This window comes from Penicillium griseofulvum, assembly GCF_001561935.1.
Source record: "Penicillium griseofulvum strain PG3 chromosome Unknown contig_80, whole genome shotgun sequence".
NCBI classification, from domain to species: domain Eukaryota; kingdom Fungi; phylum Ascomycota; class Eurotiomycetes; order Eurotiales; family Aspergillaceae; genus Penicillium; species Penicillium griseofulvum.
In genome coordinates, this window is record NW_024467471.1 from 564669 (window position 1) to 582896 (window position 18228).

The following is an 18228-nucleotide window of genomic DNA, read 5'->3' on the forward strand; positions in this document are numbered from 1 at the left end:
AGTGGTTGAAACACCACGAAAGGGGGTTTAACTTACCACCCGCCCGCGTCGGCCAGGGCACTTTGGTAGGCTTCGAGGACGGGGGCAGTATCAAGCCCATTCAAAGACATGGCGTCCACATGGAGAACGGAATTAGGCGCAAAGCCGAAAATGTAAAGAAAGATAGGAGGAAAATAGTGAAGTGGGCTAAAATCGGATATTCTAAAGTTAAGAGCCCAATCAAGTGCAGATTTGTTTCAACAGCGAACTCTCTCAGGGGGGGCCATATATTCTCTTGGCTCCACCTTTTGTTCTTTCTATAAAAATAAAAAAAAGGATTGAAGGGGATATTTTACAGATATACAGAGTACATATAGTTCAATTATTGAAGTCCTTGAATATTTATAAAGTTTTCAATGCACATAGTACATTAGAGTCAATGGGATTGTACATATTAACTAGGGTAAGGAGTTCGAATATTAACATGTACTCCGTAAACATATGAAACACACTAAAATATACAGTTCATGGTTTCAAGATACATAGGAACTCCATAATAATATAGTAATAGATCAATGTATCATTTCAACATATCCCGCTGTTCTCCGCCTCGGCGGCCTCCGAGAAAGTGGGAACTCACATATATCTACTCAGACATCTCTACTTTAATTCAATCCTTTTCCTTCAACTATATACAATGGCAGACCTCCCCCCACCATCGACGATCCCTTCCCTGCCTCAAGAGACCCAACTTCGGGTGCTCGATACCCTCTTCGAACCATCCCCAGAGCTCCACAAACTGATGATCCCTGTGCTGGCCAACCAAACCTTCTCTTCATACACCAACCTTATCGATGCAGTAGGGGGTCGCATGTCTGCACTCTCAGCCCCCAATTCACCTACTGACCGAGATGTCCTCTTTGGTATTTTGGGATCGCATCCACGTCTTGGCCGGGCCCCAGCCAACCCAGAACATTTGAGTGAGCTGAGTAAAAAAGAACAAGCCCAATTGAATGAAGGTGCAGAGGAACAAGCGGAAAAATTACGAGCACTGAATGCGGAATACGAAGAGAAGTTTCCAGGGTTGCGATTTGTGTTGGTCCACGTTTCTTACTTGTCTATACAATACACTGACCTGAGATATATAGTACATTTGTTAATGGCCGTAGTCGCGATGTGATTATGGTCGAAATGCGCCAGCGCATTGACCGGGCCAATGCGGAGAAAGAGATTGAAGAGACCATTCAGGTAATGTTTTCTTATCATTTTGTTTTATTTTTGTATTTTTTTTTATACTGACTTATAGAAGGGAATGTGTGATATTGCAAAGGATCGAGCCAGAAAGCTTCGCAGTAGTATTTAATATTCTATATTCTATATTCTATAGTATACTATATTCTATCTCATTCTATCTATATGATACATTTTATTAAGCAATTAAGCAACAGTAAAAGGGTCCACTCCACCATCGCCCCAAATTGATGTCATCTAGCGCTATCCGGTCTTTGCCGCTTTGCTTTGCTTTTCTTTTCTTTTTTCTATTCTGTGGTCTTTGTGAATAGTGTACATATTGCGCATCTGTATATTCTCGTCTACCACCCCCCATGCGACTGAATACATGGAGGGAAACAATCTCCAACTACCAGTCGCGACGTCCCCCGCCATAACCGATTCGAACCCCCGCGGAACCTCAACATTCCCCGGTAAGTTGGAAAATTGGACGGATTGCAATGAGATTTGAATCTGGTCTGGTCTGGCCTCAATGCGCCAATGGCCCCCCCTATCATGCGCCAAAAAGAACAAAAAGCATATGCTCATGAGAAGATACTGACAGAACTGTCAGGATCGGCCACATCGGATGTCGCGTCGGGCTCGACCCATAGTCTACAAGATGCTCGGAATCCCAGGCGCTCAGCCATTGGTAGCTCTTTACGCGACTCGAACTCAAATACTCCCCTCGAGAAGACCGAGTCAAGTGCTATAGATCCGTTATCGCAGGTAAGCCCTCCCCCGAATTGATCGACACATCCCGCGGCTCTGTCATGTGGTTTGATTTGTGCAACCCACATCGAGATGCATATACGGAAATGCACCCAAGCTGACAGGAGGGCCGTGCCCTTGTAGCACATCATCCAACGCACCAATACCCAAAAGACCATTCCCCTGAAATTACTGGGAAGAGCCTCATATGAAGCAGAGGCCGTGGGCTCCGAGTATAGCCAGTCAGGGAGAAGCCCGACCCGGAAAGATTCATTGCCTACCTCAAAACCTCCTAAAGAGAAGAAGTAAGTTCTTTGCCTTTGCTGTGAGACCAGTTACGCCGACTCTTTGTGTCGCCCAAACTTGTCGGGGGTTTCTTTGCGCCTCCCCCGCATAGTTCACTTGAAAAGATCTATCCCCAAGACTCTCGCAACAATATACCATTTTATTACCAGAGACTGACCTGAGATTTGCTCTTCCCAATTACAGAAAAGGTGTTTCTTTCCTCACCCGAATCATTGGAACCAAGAAAATAGATCAGCCGGTTGAGGCGGAAGATGAAACCTCGGAACCTGAAGCGCACCGCATGTCTATTGACACTTCGCATCCAATTGGATTCATACCTCGACACCCTCCTCCATCAAAATACTTGAAGGTGCGGGCTCATCACAAAAAGGATAAGACCTTCAACCGCGTGTTTCTGGCCCAGGAACTGGAGGGCAGCGGCCCATCGACCAAACCCGCAGATAGACGGATATCAACGTCCTCGGCCTTGCCACAGAATGGCGATTACGTTGGAAAGGCCATCTGGGCACTTACGGTTTCGAAAGATGGTAAATATCTCGCGGCTGCTGGCCAGGACCGGAAGGTTCGAGTATGGGCGGTGATCTCTACACCGGAGGAGCGCGAGGATGCCAATGGGGACGAAGAGGTAACACCCGTAGACGCACAAGATGATTCCGGCCTGAAGGCGCCTGTTTTCCAACCAAACCCCGTTCAGGTGTATGAAGGACACACGGGAAGTATATTGGACCTGAGCTGGAGTAAAGTATGGATACTCAACATTCAACTCGATAGGAAGAGGCTGTGCTAACCTGCGAGCCAGAACAACTTCCTACTCTCCTCGTCAATGGACAAAACAGTGCGACTATGGCATATTTCTCGACCGGAATGTCTTTGCTGTTTTCAACACAGTGATTTTGTGACTTCGATTCAATTCCACCCGCGTGACGATCGCTTTTTCCTTGCTGGATCTCTCGATACCAAACTGCGACTCTGGAGCATCCCAGATAAGAGCGTGGCTTTTGTGACTGCTGTGCCCGATATGATTACTGCGGTGGCATTTACCCCCGATGGCCGATACTCCATTGCCGGATGTTTGAATGGCATGCTTAACATCTATGACACAGAGGGTCTAAAGGTATCAGCCCAGATCCATGTACGATCGGCCCGTGGGCGCAACTCCAAGGGTAGCAAAATCACTGGAATAGATACGATGACTGTACCCAAGGACGATGCTAGGAATGGCGAGAGTGATATCAAGTTACTGGTTACTAGCAACGACTCCCGCATCAGGCTGTATAACTTCTATTCTCGATCATTGGAGGCTAAATTCCGCGGTAACGAGAACACTTGCAGCCAAATTAGAGCTACATTCACCAATGACGGCAAGTACATCATATGTGGAAGTGAGGATCGCAGGGCATACGTGTGGCCAGTTGGATGTGTGCAACGAGATTCCGAAAAGCAGCCTGTGGAGGTATTCGAGACACAGTCTGCGATGGTAACATCTGCAATCATGGCACCGATTCAAACAAAACAGGTCCTGGCGCTATCAGAAGATCCAATCTACGACATCTGCAACCCACCGCCGGTAGCTCTGATGGGTCCAGAGTCAACAGATCTAAGCAAAGAGGACGGGAAACCTCATAAGCGCTCTGCATCAGCACCTCGCCTATCGATCGTCAGCAAAATGGCCCACGAATCACCCTCATACCTCGCGCGATCCAAACATCCAGGCGGAGAGATCATCGTGATAGCCGACTACTCCGGCAAGATCAAAGTCCTTCGACAAGACTGCGCGTATCAAAAACGACGCTACGAAAACTGGGACAACAACTCCACCATCTCACGCCGGATCCTAGGCCGCTCCAACTCCGCACGCCGCAGCGCAGCCTCCTCAATCGGAAAGGAATCCACCCATAAAACCCCATCCGAGCGCATCGTCTCATGGCGAAACTCCGTCGTCCGCCATGGCCGCTCCAGCACTGAAGGCTCCCGCTCCGGCATCCAAACCCGCAGCCCGTCCCCTCAGCACCGCCCAGCAATTGTCAGACTGGCCTCATCTCGACCTTCAAGCCTCGCCCCCCACGAATCACTATCAGTCGTCGCTACATCCCCACCCCCATCACCGCGCCTACCCCGCCCCGACAGCAACGGCACAAATGGCGCGAGCATGGCAAACGGAACCGGCCTTGCAAACCCCTCAACCTCCCAAGCCCAACCCTCAAAACCCGCTTCATCCGTGGACCTCCTAGCCAGCGGTAAAGCACAGGACAACCCGCTCTGGCTACAGGGCGACCGCAGCTACGCGTACTGGAACAAGATCACGAACGATGCGCTAGCCATGCAATCCCGACACTCGAATGACTTTCTCAAACCGGATAGAATCCCGTCGCGCGATCGCGCGAATTCGGGCGCTAGCGTGCTGAGTAGTGACTATACCACATCGACAGGTGATCCAGAGGAGGACGTGCTTAAGTGTGATAATTGTCGCGGGACGAGTTTCCGCAGTGTCAAGGGGAGGGATGGGAAGCAGAAACTTATCTGTTCGGAGTGTCATCGGCCTGTTTCTTGAGTGCATTTACGTGCTATGATCTACGATCTATGATGGGATGTACGATAGATGGCGTTTTACATATTGGGTGTTATGTAGTTATGTCGATATGTTTTGTTTAATGTGTACATTTTATGATACAGTAGTATTCGGAATCAGTTATACCTCCACACTCTTGCGACTTGATCCCCGGAAAATAAGTCGTTCTGGATCACCACCTTCAAGTTTTGGCAGAACTGTTCTGGTAATGATACGTGACTTACCGTTTGGAGAGCAGCTCTTCGGGATATAGATGTTGATTCATGGTTATATAAAGTAGAAAAGTAAAGCAAAACGGCCCTTGCTTGAAACTCCGCCCCGACTGATATCTGTTACAAGAAAGCACGCGTAAATGCTACCAAATATTATCAAAATATCTTAAACGCCTATGGAACCCTTAATAGAATTTTGTATTCGGCGGAGTCCCTCAGCCTGATCATCTCTCTGTATTCATTATTTAGCACTGATCATCGGATTTATTTTCCGTGAAGCAAGTCGCAAGAGTTTGAAGGTATAACTGAATTCGAATACTACTGTACCAGGACTTGTTTCGTGCAATGAGATCAGACTCGTATAGCTGTTTCCTATGCTTCCCTAGGTGTAGATAGACATGTAGTAATTCATCAACTCACCCAATGACTCACTTACTCCAACCCCTCCCTCACATCCTCAACAACCATAACCTTCATCCTCTCCCGATCCCAAAATCCCGCCTCATCAGCCTCAATCATAGCCTTAGCCTCCGGCGTATCCAACGCCTGACAGAATCTTCCAAACCCAGCCTCATCCTCAAATGACATAGTCACCACAGCATCATAGGTCTCGTCGACGCTTCCTGCCAGCAGTATCGGATTAGATCCGTCATGCTTCAGATACGATCGTGTGTGTGAGAGGGGTGCTGCATCGCCACAGAGACCCGCTACCATGCGCATGTGCTGCTCGTAGCGGGATTTGAATTCCTCGTGTGTGATATTTGATTTGCGTGGTGCGAAGACCATTATGCGGTATACCATCGTGTTGGTTTAGGGTTTGTAAGTGGTTATGAGAAGTTAGGAGTCTGGTAAAGAAGGCTTCTACCAGCAACGGAGGTAGGTAGTTATATATACAATAACGGCTATAGTAAGATCTGGGAAGATTCTTGTAGCTTCTAGAGCCCCCTTGTAGATTCTAGTATGTTCCTGGTTTCCTGTAGCTTCTTGTAGCTTCTAGGGCTTTCGTGGGTAAGCTGACATGATTTGGAGGGACCGTGTGTAGCTGATTTCCTTAACTGGTAATGATGAACGGATACAATCAGCAGATCATCTAAGTTATGGGTACTGGTATTATCTGATTAGTGTTTCTGGGACTGCTTTTGATTATTCGGGCAAGTATACTAGCTTGGGTAGACGAGAAAAAAAACTCAGTCATACCCTAGAGTCGCAAGCTTATCAGCGATATGTATGGCTTAGTAGAGAATGTTCAGTATATCTGGCATACACAAGTATCTTCCATTATTACCTTGGATATACTCATTCCATACATTGTGCATCACTCGAAACTGCCCGAGAAACGAGGTAGCTGGACACTGCTCCGGCAAAGCTAGCTTCTGGATGGTCTTTGACAACCCGAATCAAGCATGAACTCTCCAACACCCCCCAAGTTAGCTTGTAGCACAATACCAGTCATTTCATACCTCATCTTTTATCGGTTTATTCATAAGAGAACAATCTGGATCCTTTCTCTTGCTTGTTACCACATCAGAAAGACGCATCGATACTCGAAAGTGCCAGTTTGAAAGGCCCATGAATGGGATAGTCCAGAATTTGTATTCAGGTGGTACCTCCTCCGTGTAGTTGATATACTTCGCATTTTCTTCCAATAAGCTCACCAACACTGTAGGCACAACAGGCACAGCTTCCAGAATATCGACGAGTCTGTTAGCTTTATCTTCTAGTTGCATCATTTGGTCGATATCGTTGCGGGAGGAGAGTATAATGTTGACGAATATCTCTTTCCCTTTAATTTTATCGTGTGGGAAGTTGGTAAGATGTTTTTGGACAGCTTTGATATTCTCCAGTCCCCGCCATTTTGCGGGCATTCGTTTGGAGATCAAACGGACGTATAGCCACTTTAGGCTCTTAGTGCTGGAAATTCGAATTTCGTGTTTCATTCCGCTGTAGACGTGCGAGGATATCTCTTGGTAGAGGTGGCTGTTGCAGCGTAGGATGGATAAAATGTGGGGGGCTGCGTGGATGTCGTAGAATAGGTTTTCCCATATCATTAAACGGATTTCGAGGGGTAGTTTTGCGAAATTTCCTAGTTGGGTAGAGCCTGGGGGTTGAGGATATTTGTGTTCGCTGGTACGATTCATGGTGTTTTGGTGAAGAACACGATAGTTATGAATAGGATTGATGAAGTAGTGGAATAGAACTCAGTCTACATACTATTTCAAATGTTACTTATGATCAAGCTGTGAGTCGTATACTCAAAAAAGTTGCGAACCTTATGAACCTTATGAGTTTCTATATTTGGCGAATATATCATAGGATATTATAGATGCACTAACATTTCGATTACGTTGTGTATAACTACATGTATAAATGAATGTATTTGCTGCTGCTATTGAATCATAGGGTTTTGTCACCCTACCCTGAGGGATGTACTTGGAGGTAAGATCAAAGCAATTAGTTCTTTTCAACGCGATTGATATTTTACACGAAATCCGACATAACTACAGCTGTGCCCTGGTTCATCTTAATCTAGATGTGCTAGGCGAATCTTATAGTAAAGTCAATGACTTCCATCGCCTGGAATGTTTGAGTCGGGTCTCATTCACTGTATCAACTTCCCAAAAAGGTCACACCCAACCTCAAAGAAGAACATAGGTAGCCATTTCTGGCCAATTTACGATCAACCACGTATTAAAATTGGTAGTAGATGTGATAGAGACTTATTCCCCTCATCTGCTAATCCTATAAAGCCAAGAATAAATAACAACAGTTCGTTGTTCTATAGTCGGCCATGCCAAGACATGGAAAAAGCCGCCAGCACACTGATAACACCTCCACACTCTCTCCATCCAACTCTCCCGCCAACCAATTCTTCTCTCAAGCCTCAAAATCTAGCGGATATCCCCCTTTGATCCGCCATATTTAATTCTGCGCATTCCCCGTGACCCCCCACAACCTCATCCCACCTCACCTCTCAACCCACACGAGCTCTCCTCGCCACTCCAAAATGCCCTACCTCCCCACCTCCCAGGCCTACCTGGAACAGTCCGCGCAGTTACTACAAGCGTACCCAGACACAGTAAGCAGAAGCTCATATCCCAACGACACACAATCTTCCACACCGCATCCCCAGCGGACCACAACCAATACCTCAAACCCCAAATCCAAGCATAAACTAACAACCCCAGACTCGCATCGTAACAAAATACTCCTTCCCCACAACCCGCAAAGGCAACATAACCCGCTCGCAAAAATCACAAGTGCGGAAAGACGCCAAAGCCACCGCCGGTCAATCCAGCACACCTGCCCAACCATCCACCGCAATCGCAACCCTGACTTTGAAAACATTTAACCCAACAACCGGAATCTGTCTTCACTACCGCACAAACAAGCTACAGGAAGTCGGACGTCTGATTACCACTCTGGGCAAGCTGGCTGCCGGTGCTGATGTAGCGGGATTGGGGTTATCGGCTGCTGCGCCAGCTGCGGATGTGGAGATGGTTGATGCACCTGCTGAGGAGACGCCTGTTGCTGGTAAGACGTCTGGACAGGGACAGAGTGGGAAGAAGACGAAGAAGAAGGGAAAGCGGTAAATCAATTGGGTTGGAATTCATTTGCTTTATGCTTTTCGGCTTGTGATGCATTCATAGATGTGAGGTATTACGGGAATGAGATACCAGATACCGTCGAGTTCAGGCTATGCTAATCCAACGATTAAATGGAGTTTCAAGAGTTTGAAGTATTGCGTAAGGATGAGATTGGTCAATTGATATATTCAAAGGCATCATTGTTCTCTACAAACAGACATATGCAGAGACACATTGAATATGATTTAAAGATCTAGATACAGAGAATTTGCCATCCATGGACATAATAGTCCAGGATGGGACAAGAAAAAAGAAAGACAAGCAAAAAACGCCATTCCCATGCGAGCCATCGAACGGAAATTGCATCAATCAATAAAACAGAATAAGGAAACGACATAATATCACGTGAAAGGGGAGAGGGTATAAAACAACACAAGAGGGAAGAGAGAAGGACGTCATCTAGAAGTCCTCATCGAAGTTGAGACCTTCGCTTACGACCTTCTCGCCCTCAGCGTTGACCTCCTGCTTGGTGCTGGCCATGACACCGGCCTTCTGGTAGTCACCGACACGCTTCTCGAAGAAGTTGGTCTTGCCAGCCAGGGAGATGGACTCCATGAAGTCGAAGGGGTTGGTAGCGTTGTAGTACTTCTTGTTGCCGAGGGCCACCAGCAGGCGGTCAGCGACGAACTCAATGTACTCGCACATCAGCTTGGAGTTCATGCCAAGAAGACCGCAGGGAAGAGCGTCAGTCAGGAACTCCTGCTCGATGCCGACGGCCTCGACAATGATGTCCTGAACGATCTTGGGGTCGGGGCGGTGGTTCATGTGGGAGAAGAGCAGGCAAGCGAAGTCAGTGTGGAGACCCTCGTCACGAGAGATGAGCTCGTTGGAGAAAGTGAGACCGGGCATCAAGCCACGCTTCTTCAGCCAGAAGATGGAGGCGAATGAGCCGGAGAAGAAGATACCCTCAACAGCGGCGAAGGCAACCAGACGCGAAGCGAAGGTTGACTCGCGGTCGTTGATCCAGCGGAGGGCCCAGTTGGCCTTCTTAGTAATACAGGGAACTAAATGCCAGGTTAGACAATAGAACAAAAAATTCAATGGGAGAAGCACTTACTAGTGTCAATGGCATCAAAGAGGTAGGTGCGCTGCTTGGGCTCCTTGATGTAGGTGTCGATGAGCAAAGAGTAGGTCTCGGAGTGGATGTTCTCCATCATGATCTGGAAGCCGTAGAAGCAACGGGCCTCGGGAATCTGAACCTCTGAACTGAAACGCTCGACAAGGTTCTCGTTGACAATACCGTCGGAGGCGGCGAAGAAGGCCAGAACGTGGGAGATGAAGTAACGCTCATCATCGTTCAGGCGGTTGTGCCAGTCGTGAAGATCCTTGGAGAGATCAATCTCCTCGGCGGTCCAGAAAGAAGCTTCGGCCTTCTTGTACATTTGCCAGATCTGTTGCAATGAGGGCTATGATTAGCTTCGATGTTCATGATGGGAAAATATCATTGACGATATCCACTTTACGCGTGAAACGCGTCGACGACGTGACTTACCTCGTGGTACTTGATAGGGAACATGACGAAACGGTGGGGGTTCTCCTGAAGGAGGGGCTCTTGAGCTTCCATCTCCTTGATGCTAAGAGGCTTGGTCGCGAGAGCCTTCTCGGTGGGCTTCTCGATGGAGGCGTCGACGGGCTTGAGAGACGCAGGCGCGTTCTCCTTGCCAACCGACTGGAAGTCGAGCTTCTTGATAAGTGAATCACTCATCTTGAGGTTCTCGAGGGAGGAAGCAGCCTAAGGAAGAATGAATGTTAGCTTGAACGAAGTTCACGACGCGTCTGACGCGAAGAGGCAAGAGGCGAGAAGCGTGACATCACGAACCTGTTTCGAGGGAGTGACTTGGGCGGCCATTGGAACAAGTATGTGAGGAATATAATATCACAGAAACAATGTGAACAACAGCAAGTAAGAATGATACTGAAGCTTTGAGAGTGGGATGGGAAATTTGGAGTTGAACGAGGGAAGAGAAAGTCGATTAAGTACTGCCGATTTCTCTTTAGCGCGACGTGCTAAGTCACGTCGCACGTGACTGCGCGCCCTGATTAGGTAACATTCGGCGCGTCAACCTTAGTTTTTCCCAGCCCTCCTTTCCTATTTGGGCGACAATTTCTCATGCCACTTGGCTCCCAGCAACATCCGAAAGGATACTTCCTTGGCTCCATTGCAGCTCCGTTGCTCCATTGATCCATTCCAGCTCCATTCTTGTGCATGTCAATATAGATGTGCTCCGTAGATTTAGATTCCGATCTTATCTGCATCTGTATACATGTACTTCTCGAATCTTTTGATACTTTACTATAATACATAAGGAATAACCAATATCTAATGCAACAATTGCCACGGCCATAAAGCCTATAATCTAAGACATCAACAATTTCCACGCGTCTCCAATTTTCCGTCTCCACTATTGATCATGATCAGATAAGCCTGATAATCCACAAAAACGCGCGACGCGACGAGAAAAATAATCCGGATTTACGGATCTTATTGGTTTTTGTTATTGGTCTAGATCTAGGCATTAGCATCTCATTCGCCAATTTATGGTTCTCTTTCATGCAAGGGCTCAGCTCCCCACACGCGTCCATTCTGTACGTATGCTGTACTTCATATTCCGTACTCCGTACTCCGTACATGTATGTTGGGCCTTGCTAGGTACATCTTAAGTTCGGCATCTGTAATCCGTAGGGCTTCAAGAGAAACATGTGGCTCCTGTCAAGTCTTAGGAATGAAGGAGCTTCTACCTCGAACATACGCTTTGCTACAAAGGGAAGGTTCTGGGAGTGGATCATCGATCATCTTTGTTGCGTCACGCCTAGGCAGCCACACGGTATCTCTTAACGTTAGGGGCCTTTGTTTAGCCGTTTTATGCATTGAGTTGCATTCGGATATACGGCCTACTCCACACAAAGACAAAGGTCGTTTACATAATATACGGTGCATTGACACTATTCCCAAGGGTTTCATGCAATGTGGCGAGTAATCCCTTGCAAGTGCTCATCGACATATCCAAGTTTGAGCTCTCGGTGCACTGGCAACCACCACATACTTCTGAGCTAGTGGACTAGTAGTGGGATGTAGTAGGGGGGTACCTTGCATCACCACGTGATAGCGCGTTCTCGTGTTTTGCAAGCTGTGTCCGGGAAACCGATTGTTAAGTTGAATAATGTCAAGGCATACACCAGAAATATTTCCAAAGCTTGCGATATATGAACAATATGTACAGACTCTCGAATTTTGAAATAACAGTTTACTCTACCAAACGCCAAATATATGCCCAGTTAGAAGCAATTGTGTGGCACAAAAGAAACCCCAGCCAGGCAATGCAGATACTGGTAATGGATCTTGGAATAAGAAAGATCCCTTCAAATATATACGAGTTGCTTAAATTCCCTCACGGAATGAGTCGGGCAGGATCCGGTCCTCGACACGGCGCATCAGCTTGTTAGTCTGCTCAGCCAGACTGAGAGTCAAGATCTAGAGGCGGGGTTAGTCCACGAATGATAAAGCAAGGTTCAACTCCTGTCACTTACGGTGTGGGGAAGAATGCGGGCAAGATGAGCGAAGAAGCCCTTATAGATAGCAAGGGGACCCTCGGTGCGGATAGTCTTGAGCAAGCAATCCAATACACCACCATACAGGTTGCCTGTCTGGTTGTACATACGAGCCATGATTGTGTCTAGAGAAAAGACAGTCAGCGAAGAACATATAGCCTATGTTCGAGATACCATACCAGGCGGGTGCATGAAGCAGCACACAACGAAGCCAGAAGCTGCGCTACTAGCCAGATGCAAAGCGGGACCCTCCTCCATACCCAGGTGGCGGGTCAGACGGCGCTTGGCAAAGAAGTATGTGGGGAGCTGCACGGCACTACCGAAACTAGTACGGATCATAGCGGCACCGACACCACGATAGATACCCTTGATGCCTTCGCCCTTGTAAATCTTGCTAAGGCCGTCAAAGGAGTTTTTATATGTGTGCTGGGTGCCGACGGGGAGGAACGGTGAGTAGGACTGGAGACGGGTTTTCACAAGGAAGAAAGGCGACCCCGCCGCGGCACCAATGACACCTGAAGCAGCTCCTGCTACAACATTGGCAGCGAGGGATTGGACCTTGGGGTCATTGTAAACGGCAGTTGTGAGGGTCGAGCGGATAGGTTCGTAGAAGCCCAGACGGCAGCCGTTAAGCAAGACCTGGTAAATATACTACATGACTCGGATGTTAGCTTGGCCTTTATATGCAATTTCAGGGTACATCACATACTGCAGATCCAATACCCCTGAACAAACCCCGAGGTCCTTCATTCTGCAAAATGACTTTGATGCCGTGCAGTGGCCCCTTGTACAACTTCACTGCCTGGTTTTTGGTCTGCAATTCACCCTGCAATTGAAGCCTTATAGCCAATAATAGCCATTAGCATTATGGTAGGATACCTGGAGTATTAGAAAACCAACCGGATCTTGACCGTCTCGAAACTATGGGTGACGGTGACTGCACCGCATGCTGCAATGCCACCTGCAATGAACGCGCTGTTCAACCATAATTGCTGTTAGCGCAGGCCTTGTACACCCTCCCGCGCCTTGGTATAACATACCCTCCAGTAGTAGCCATGGACTCTTATATGTGATCTTGTGACTGTGCGTGTGCTCAGGTGTGTCGGTTAGCGGAGGAAGATCGGACCCGCAGGATTGAAATGAGTGCGGCCAGAAGCGGAGATTCTGTTTGATATGTGCAATTTCTTGAGGCTATGCAACCAGGTCACAGCTTAAGAAATGCGAAGAAGGAACGAATGCACAAATTTTCACACAGGTCTAGATATTGAAGAAGTCAAGTTAGTACGTCCGAGATAACCGCGAGCATGAACCTTGGAAAGCTTACATGCGGCGAAGTGAACTCGGGTCAACGCTCATTGGTCAATTGGGCCTGGCACCTCCGGCGTCGGCCCCGGGGTTTTTATGTCAGCTGAGGCGGTGAGGCGCGCAAAAAAGCCCAATCGCGGAGCTTCACCTCGGAGCTTATCATTTCTATTGTCCTAGCTCTATCCTCTTTCTCACAGTCTGTTCGCTTTGTTATTTGAAATTTGCAATTTCCTACAATTTAAAATATTACTATCTCACTTCATCGGTCAATCATATCGCCATGACCGAAGGCCAATCAACTCCTCAGCAGGGTCCGGCCGCCGCCCAAGCTCCCCTCAAGTCGCAGAAAATCACGGATATTATTGAGACTTTCCGACCATCCAAGGTAGGTTCAAGTGCACATTGAATTTATGGCGCCATTTTAATAACGCCTATCTACAGGGATTCTACCCTTGTAAAAAGGACCCGTCCAAATACGTGACCTCTCTGGACTTTGACGACCAGGGCGACGTTCTGATCGGCGCCGGCAACGATGACAGTATGCATGTTTATGATGTGAAGGAGGGAAAATTTAACAAGTCCGTTGCCAGCAAGAAGTACGGTGTTCATCTTGCTAGATTCACCCATCACTCTCGGCAGGTCCTCCATGCGAGTACCAAGATTGATAGTATGTGACTGAAATGAATGGCCTTGCTTTTAGCCACCTAGCTCACCATTTACAGATAATTTGCGGTTACTGGACCTTCACAATGAGGGATACATACGATATTTCACCGGCAATAATGACCAAGTAACTTGCCTAGCTCAATCCCCCGCAAGCGACGCCTTCATGTCCTGCTCTAAGGATGACACCGTGACGTTGTGGGACCTGAATTCGAGAAATCCGCAGGGCAAACTCAACCTTGCGACACCGTACCTTGCTGCCTTTGATCCTTCGGGTTCGGTCATTGCAATCGCGTCTCAATCCACAGCTGCAGTCCTTCTTTACGACTTCCGCAACTTTGATAAGTCGCCTTTCTCCACCTTCGACCTTGCCCCATATGAGGAGAGATTCACACCGTCAACGCGGGGACGTGGATGGACTCGATTGGAGTTCTCCAACGATGGAAAATATCTAATGGTGGGAACAGACTACCATGGTCACTTTGTTCTAGATGCCTTCGATGGCACCCTCAAGGCCTTCTTGGCCGGGAAGAGTGGACCGTCTGGTCGTGCTGCACCAGTGTCCACGACTGGCAAGCCTCTCGGACAAGGCGACGCTTGTTTTAGTCCCGATGGTCGATACGTTATTGGAGGTAATGGTGACCAGCACGGTATGCTCGTGTGGGACTTGGGACAGATCGGCGGGGGAGACCTCACACTGCAGCCCTCAGCCAGGTTGCCTGCTCCAAGCTGCGCGTCCATGGTAGAGTACAACCCGCGTTATAACATGATCGCCAGTGCCGACAAGGAAATTATCTTCTATGTCCCCGACGACCACGGCAAATCCTCAGAGAAGTAAATCAAATCTGATGACACGATGGAAAGGACCAGATCTCCGATTTTCTCTCAAACTCTCGCTCAATCACTGTCTACAAATACACTACATGACTGTGCCCTGGATAACCATAGCGCCGCGTGCACAAGTTGTCAAGGTTATGAAAATCGCTTTCTATTCCGCGTCTAGTAGATGGCCGACCCTCTATGCTTATGCTTTTCGATCTTTGTCTTTGCCCACCAAACTTCGTGCTGTGTCACAGATCCAAACGTCAGGGCCTTGTAGGTCATCATCGCCCTTCCTGTTGTCCTCGACGGTGACTTCGATTTGCTTGTCGATTGTGCGATTGCTGGAAATGGTCGTCAACCCGGTGACCCAACCGTACAAAAACACGCTATGATTGATATCCGACAGGCCTTCCCCGACGTCATGTACCACTGGATGAAGGTTACCCTGTGCTTTTGCCGCATCGATCACTTGCTGGGCATCAACAACTTTGATGGGGAGTTTCCAATCGGTGGGCACCTGATAATCAGACAATTCCTGGAATTTCTGGAGAATAGCCTCACGACTGAGTTGTTCGTATGGTGGATCTCCCAGCAACATGTGAGTCCGGCTCTTCTCTGTTTCTGTTCCAATGGTCTCGACAATTTCCCGGAAGCGCACTGCAGCCTCTGTGGTGGATACAAGCTCACGACCATCCATAGCCGGCCAGAGTTCGGAAGTGAGCAGTGGTTTTTCCTGCTCAACTTCGATTTGTCGAACGATGGCTCTATGGAAATGGGGGGATACCGGGATGTCTTTGATGTGAGACAAGTCAGATACCAAGGCAAGGAGCAAAGTGCAGTCGACATTCAGGGTCGAAGTGAAGTTTTTGAACGGCTGAGGCAGGAGATGGGCTAGCCCGCTGGGAGTTTCTGCTGGCAGACTTCCCTGGCAGTCAACCCGAATACCATAGCTCCGCATTTCGTTCAAAACAGCGTCAATTTCAGGAACACTTCCCTCTTCAATCTTAGGTATAACAACCCGTAGCCGAGGATGTCTATATCTAACGCGCGTAGCATCAGAGGCTTTCCTTAGATCCCGGGCCAGCTTAATGAGCTCCAACTCATCATCGTCATCCCCATCATCATCATCAAAGTTCTGTAAAATAGTCCTCCCTTCACCCCCGTCATCAGACCACTCATCCTCATCACTATCACCCTCCCATCCCTTCTTCGCCATTTCGAACAAAAGCCGATTCTCAGAGATAGTAGACACCTTTACCCACTCCTCCCCATCATCAGCCACAATATCCACAAACACACTCTTGCGCTTGTCTTTGTTAGGCTGCTTCTCCTGCGCATCACCACCTTTTCCCTTCCCCTTCCCACCCTTCCTCTCCGTCACCTTCGTCTCCCCATCCCAGTAAAACCTCCTACCCAGTGCAACCAGCCCAGAACAAGACCCACTTGCAATCCTCCAGACAGCCTGATAAAACGGCAAATTCGACGAGCGCAGCGCATGCACCAACCGCATTTCCATCTCAGGATCACCGGCTTGTTCCGTTACCCCGTCTTCCACCCTTGTTTCTGCTCCAGGATTCGTCCCTCCAATTGCCTCCTCAATCTGCCGTCCCAGCTTCTCCAGCATCTTCAGCTCGGAGAGTACGCTAGAGCGGAATTGGCGCACCTCGACGAGCTGTGGATTCCGTAATGTGCACACGAGCAGCGATTGGTAGGCGTCGATCTGGGAGAGTAGGTCGTTACATTCTTGTTTCAGTTGGGCTGAGAGTGTTGTGCTTGTTCTAGGACTCGGTTCTGTGGATTGGGGTTCTTGCTTCGCGGTAGCTGTGCTTGTGTTGTCATTGTCGCTCTCTTTGTCGGAAGTGGAGGAGGGGTTTGCAGGGCTGTGGGGATCCATATCTGGTGCCATTGTGCATTGTTAGACACCGGTTGTATGCATGTGACACCTGGGGATGGTGATACTGCTTCGTATAAGCAGGATAGTGTGTCCTAGGGTTGGGTAAATATGCGGTGAAAGTTGGAGTTATGTTTTTGCGGGGCAGGTGCGATAAGCTTTATCGGGCTATCGAGTCATAATAATTCAGGGTCCTTTCAGCATGGGAGTATTAATTTGCAAGGTAGGAATGAAACTATTTATATGTGAGGACAAATGAAACTAGCGCTATGAGGCTCTGTATGACTCAAAATCGTTTAGGGCTAAAGCTCCACCCGTGGACTTTTGATGGAATCCTATGGATGTTTTTGTATACTTGAAATTGTATACTTCAAACGTTATATTTCAGTTGATGTCTCGAGGAAACAGATGGGGATGCCATGTGGTATGTATCCTTTTATAACATCAAGTTAACAAAAAACACTAAGGAAGACGCCCTAAAAATGTTTCGGCCAATTCTCTATATAACAATTCGAGTATCAACACAATCACATCTCAAGTAGTCTAACAATTGGATAGTGATCGACAAAACTCTCTTCGTCCTTTCTCTGGCTAACCTTAATCTTCACAAACTCATTCATTTCTTGCTGTTGTTCTTGGTCCAAAAGCTGTATACGGTCATCAAGAGAAGTAAAGGTCCCATAATACCGATGGTCGATGAATGTCCAATAGATTTTATCGAACATGGAGTTGTATCTTGCTGCTAAGCAGAACCAAAATAACCCAGTCTCCATAGAGTCTCGCATCCGTGGCGATAGGCGCTGTGACTCGGAAAGTAGTTGTTGTTCTATCAACTTACTTTCATGCTCGCCTTGACTTCCAAAAAGGCACGAAGCCTGGGGGAATACCGAGCCAGAAACAGATTGAGAGCACCCTCCCAGTCCTCCGGGCTTTGCAACAAGAGCCACCAAGGAGCTACCCATGTAAACTCAGCAGGGGTAGCATATGTGAACTCCCATTCAATAACCCCCGAGACACGGGAAGTATCGGGATCGACAAAGACGTTTGAAGGACGAAAGTCATCACAATATAGCCGAAATGGTTCTCGGCGATGCTTGGTGCATAGTTTCTTTGTGATATCCAGGAACAAACAACGAGCGATGAATTTCCTTCGGCAATCCTCCTCGCCACTAACAGCATCTCATTCCTGTAATCGTAGATGGAGGAGATGTTGCATAGCAAGGGCTTTGAAGTAGTCCGTGGCTGACTTGAAGGTGTGCAAGGGGAAAACATGTTCTGGTAAATTTGCAGACACCATTAACTCATTCA

At 47.9% G+C, this 18228-nt stretch overlaps 8 protein-coding genes across 8 annotated transcripts; 3 read left to right on the top strand and 5 right to left on the bottom strand.

The window, feature by feature from the left end:
* Positions 1-676: 676 nt before the first annotated feature.
* Positions 677-4816, top strand: PGRI_012470 (Oxo-4-hydroxy-4-carboxy-5-ureidoimidazoline decarboxylase; the record flags this gene model as incomplete). Its single annotated transcript, XM_040788960.1, has 7 exons — positions 677-1074; positions 1128-1227; positions 1604-1682; positions 1823-1977; positions 2104-2264; positions 2449-2961; positions 3154-4816. The coding sequence occupies 7 exons, from the start codon at positions 677-679 to the stop codon at positions 4814-4816; spliced, it is 3069 nt and encodes a 1022-aa protein (XP_040645913.1).
* A 602-nt stretch (positions 4817-5418) lies between these two features.
* Positions 5419-5847, bottom strand: PGRI_012480 (EthD domain-containing protein; the record flags this gene model as incomplete). Its single annotated transcript, XM_040788961.1, has 2 exons — positions 5419-5428; positions 5483-5847. The coding sequence occupies 2 exons, from the start codon at positions 5845-5847 to the stop codon at positions 5419-5421; spliced, it is 375 nt and encodes a 124-aa protein (XP_040645914.1).
* Positions 5848-6500: 653 nt separating this feature from the next.
* PGRI_012490 (uncharacterized protein) lies at positions 6501-7184 on the bottom strand (the record flags this gene model as incomplete). Its single annotated transcript, XM_040788962.1, has 1 exon — positions 6501-7184. The coding sequence occupies one exon, from the start codon at positions 7182-7184 to the stop codon at positions 6501-6503; it is 684 nt and encodes a 227-aa protein (XP_040645915.1).
* Positions 7185-8050: 866 nt separating this feature from the next.
* PGRI_012500 (SRP9/SRP21 family protein) lies at positions 8051-8636 on the top strand (the record flags this gene model as incomplete). Its single annotated transcript, XM_040788963.1, has 2 exons — positions 8051-8122; positions 8232-8636. The coding sequence occupies 2 exons, from the start codon at positions 8051-8053 to the stop codon at positions 8634-8636; spliced, it is 477 nt and encodes a 158-aa protein (XP_040645916.1).
* Positions 8637-9089: 453 nt separating this feature from the next.
* On the bottom strand, positions 9090-10539 carry PGRI_012510 (ribonucleotide-diphosphate reductase subunit RNR2; the record flags this gene model as incomplete). The annotated part of the gene is made up of 4 exons (XM_040788964.1): positions 9090-9694; positions 9748-10081; positions 10183-10422; positions 10510-10539. 4 exons carry the CDS (start codon positions 10537-10539, stop codon positions 9090-9092), a joined length of 1209 nt encoding a protein of 402 aa, XP_040645917.1.
* Positions 10540-12069: 1530 nt separating this feature from the next.
* PGRI_012520 (putative mitochondrial oxaloacetate transporter (Oac)) lies at positions 12070-13296 on the bottom strand (the record flags this gene model as incomplete). The annotated part of the gene is made up of 6 exons (XM_040788965.1): positions 12070-12162; positions 12219-12364; positions 12419-12890; positions 12949-13078; positions 13140-13214; positions 13280-13296. 6 exons carry the CDS (start codon positions 13294-13296, stop codon positions 12070-12072), a joined length of 933 nt encoding a protein of 310 aa, XP_040645918.1.
* Positions 13297-13824: 528 nt separating this feature from the next.
* Positions 13825-15045, top strand: PGRI_012530 (WD-repeat containing protein SWD2; the record flags this gene model as incomplete). The annotated part of the gene is made up of 3 exons (XM_040788966.1): positions 13825-13929; positions 13986-14211; positions 14267-15045. 3 exons carry the CDS (start codon positions 13825-13827, stop codon positions 15043-15045), a joined length of 1110 nt encoding a protein of 369 aa, XP_040645919.1.
* Positions 15046-15231: 186 nt separating this feature from the next.
* Positions 15232-16935, bottom strand: PGRI_012540 (uncharacterized protein; the record flags this gene model as incomplete). The annotated part of the gene is made up of 1 exon (XM_040788967.1): positions 15232-16935. One exon carries the CDS (start codon positions 16933-16935, stop codon positions 15232-15234), a length of 1704 nt encoding a protein of 567 aa, XP_040645920.1.
* Positions 16936-18228: the final 1293 nt, after the last annotated feature.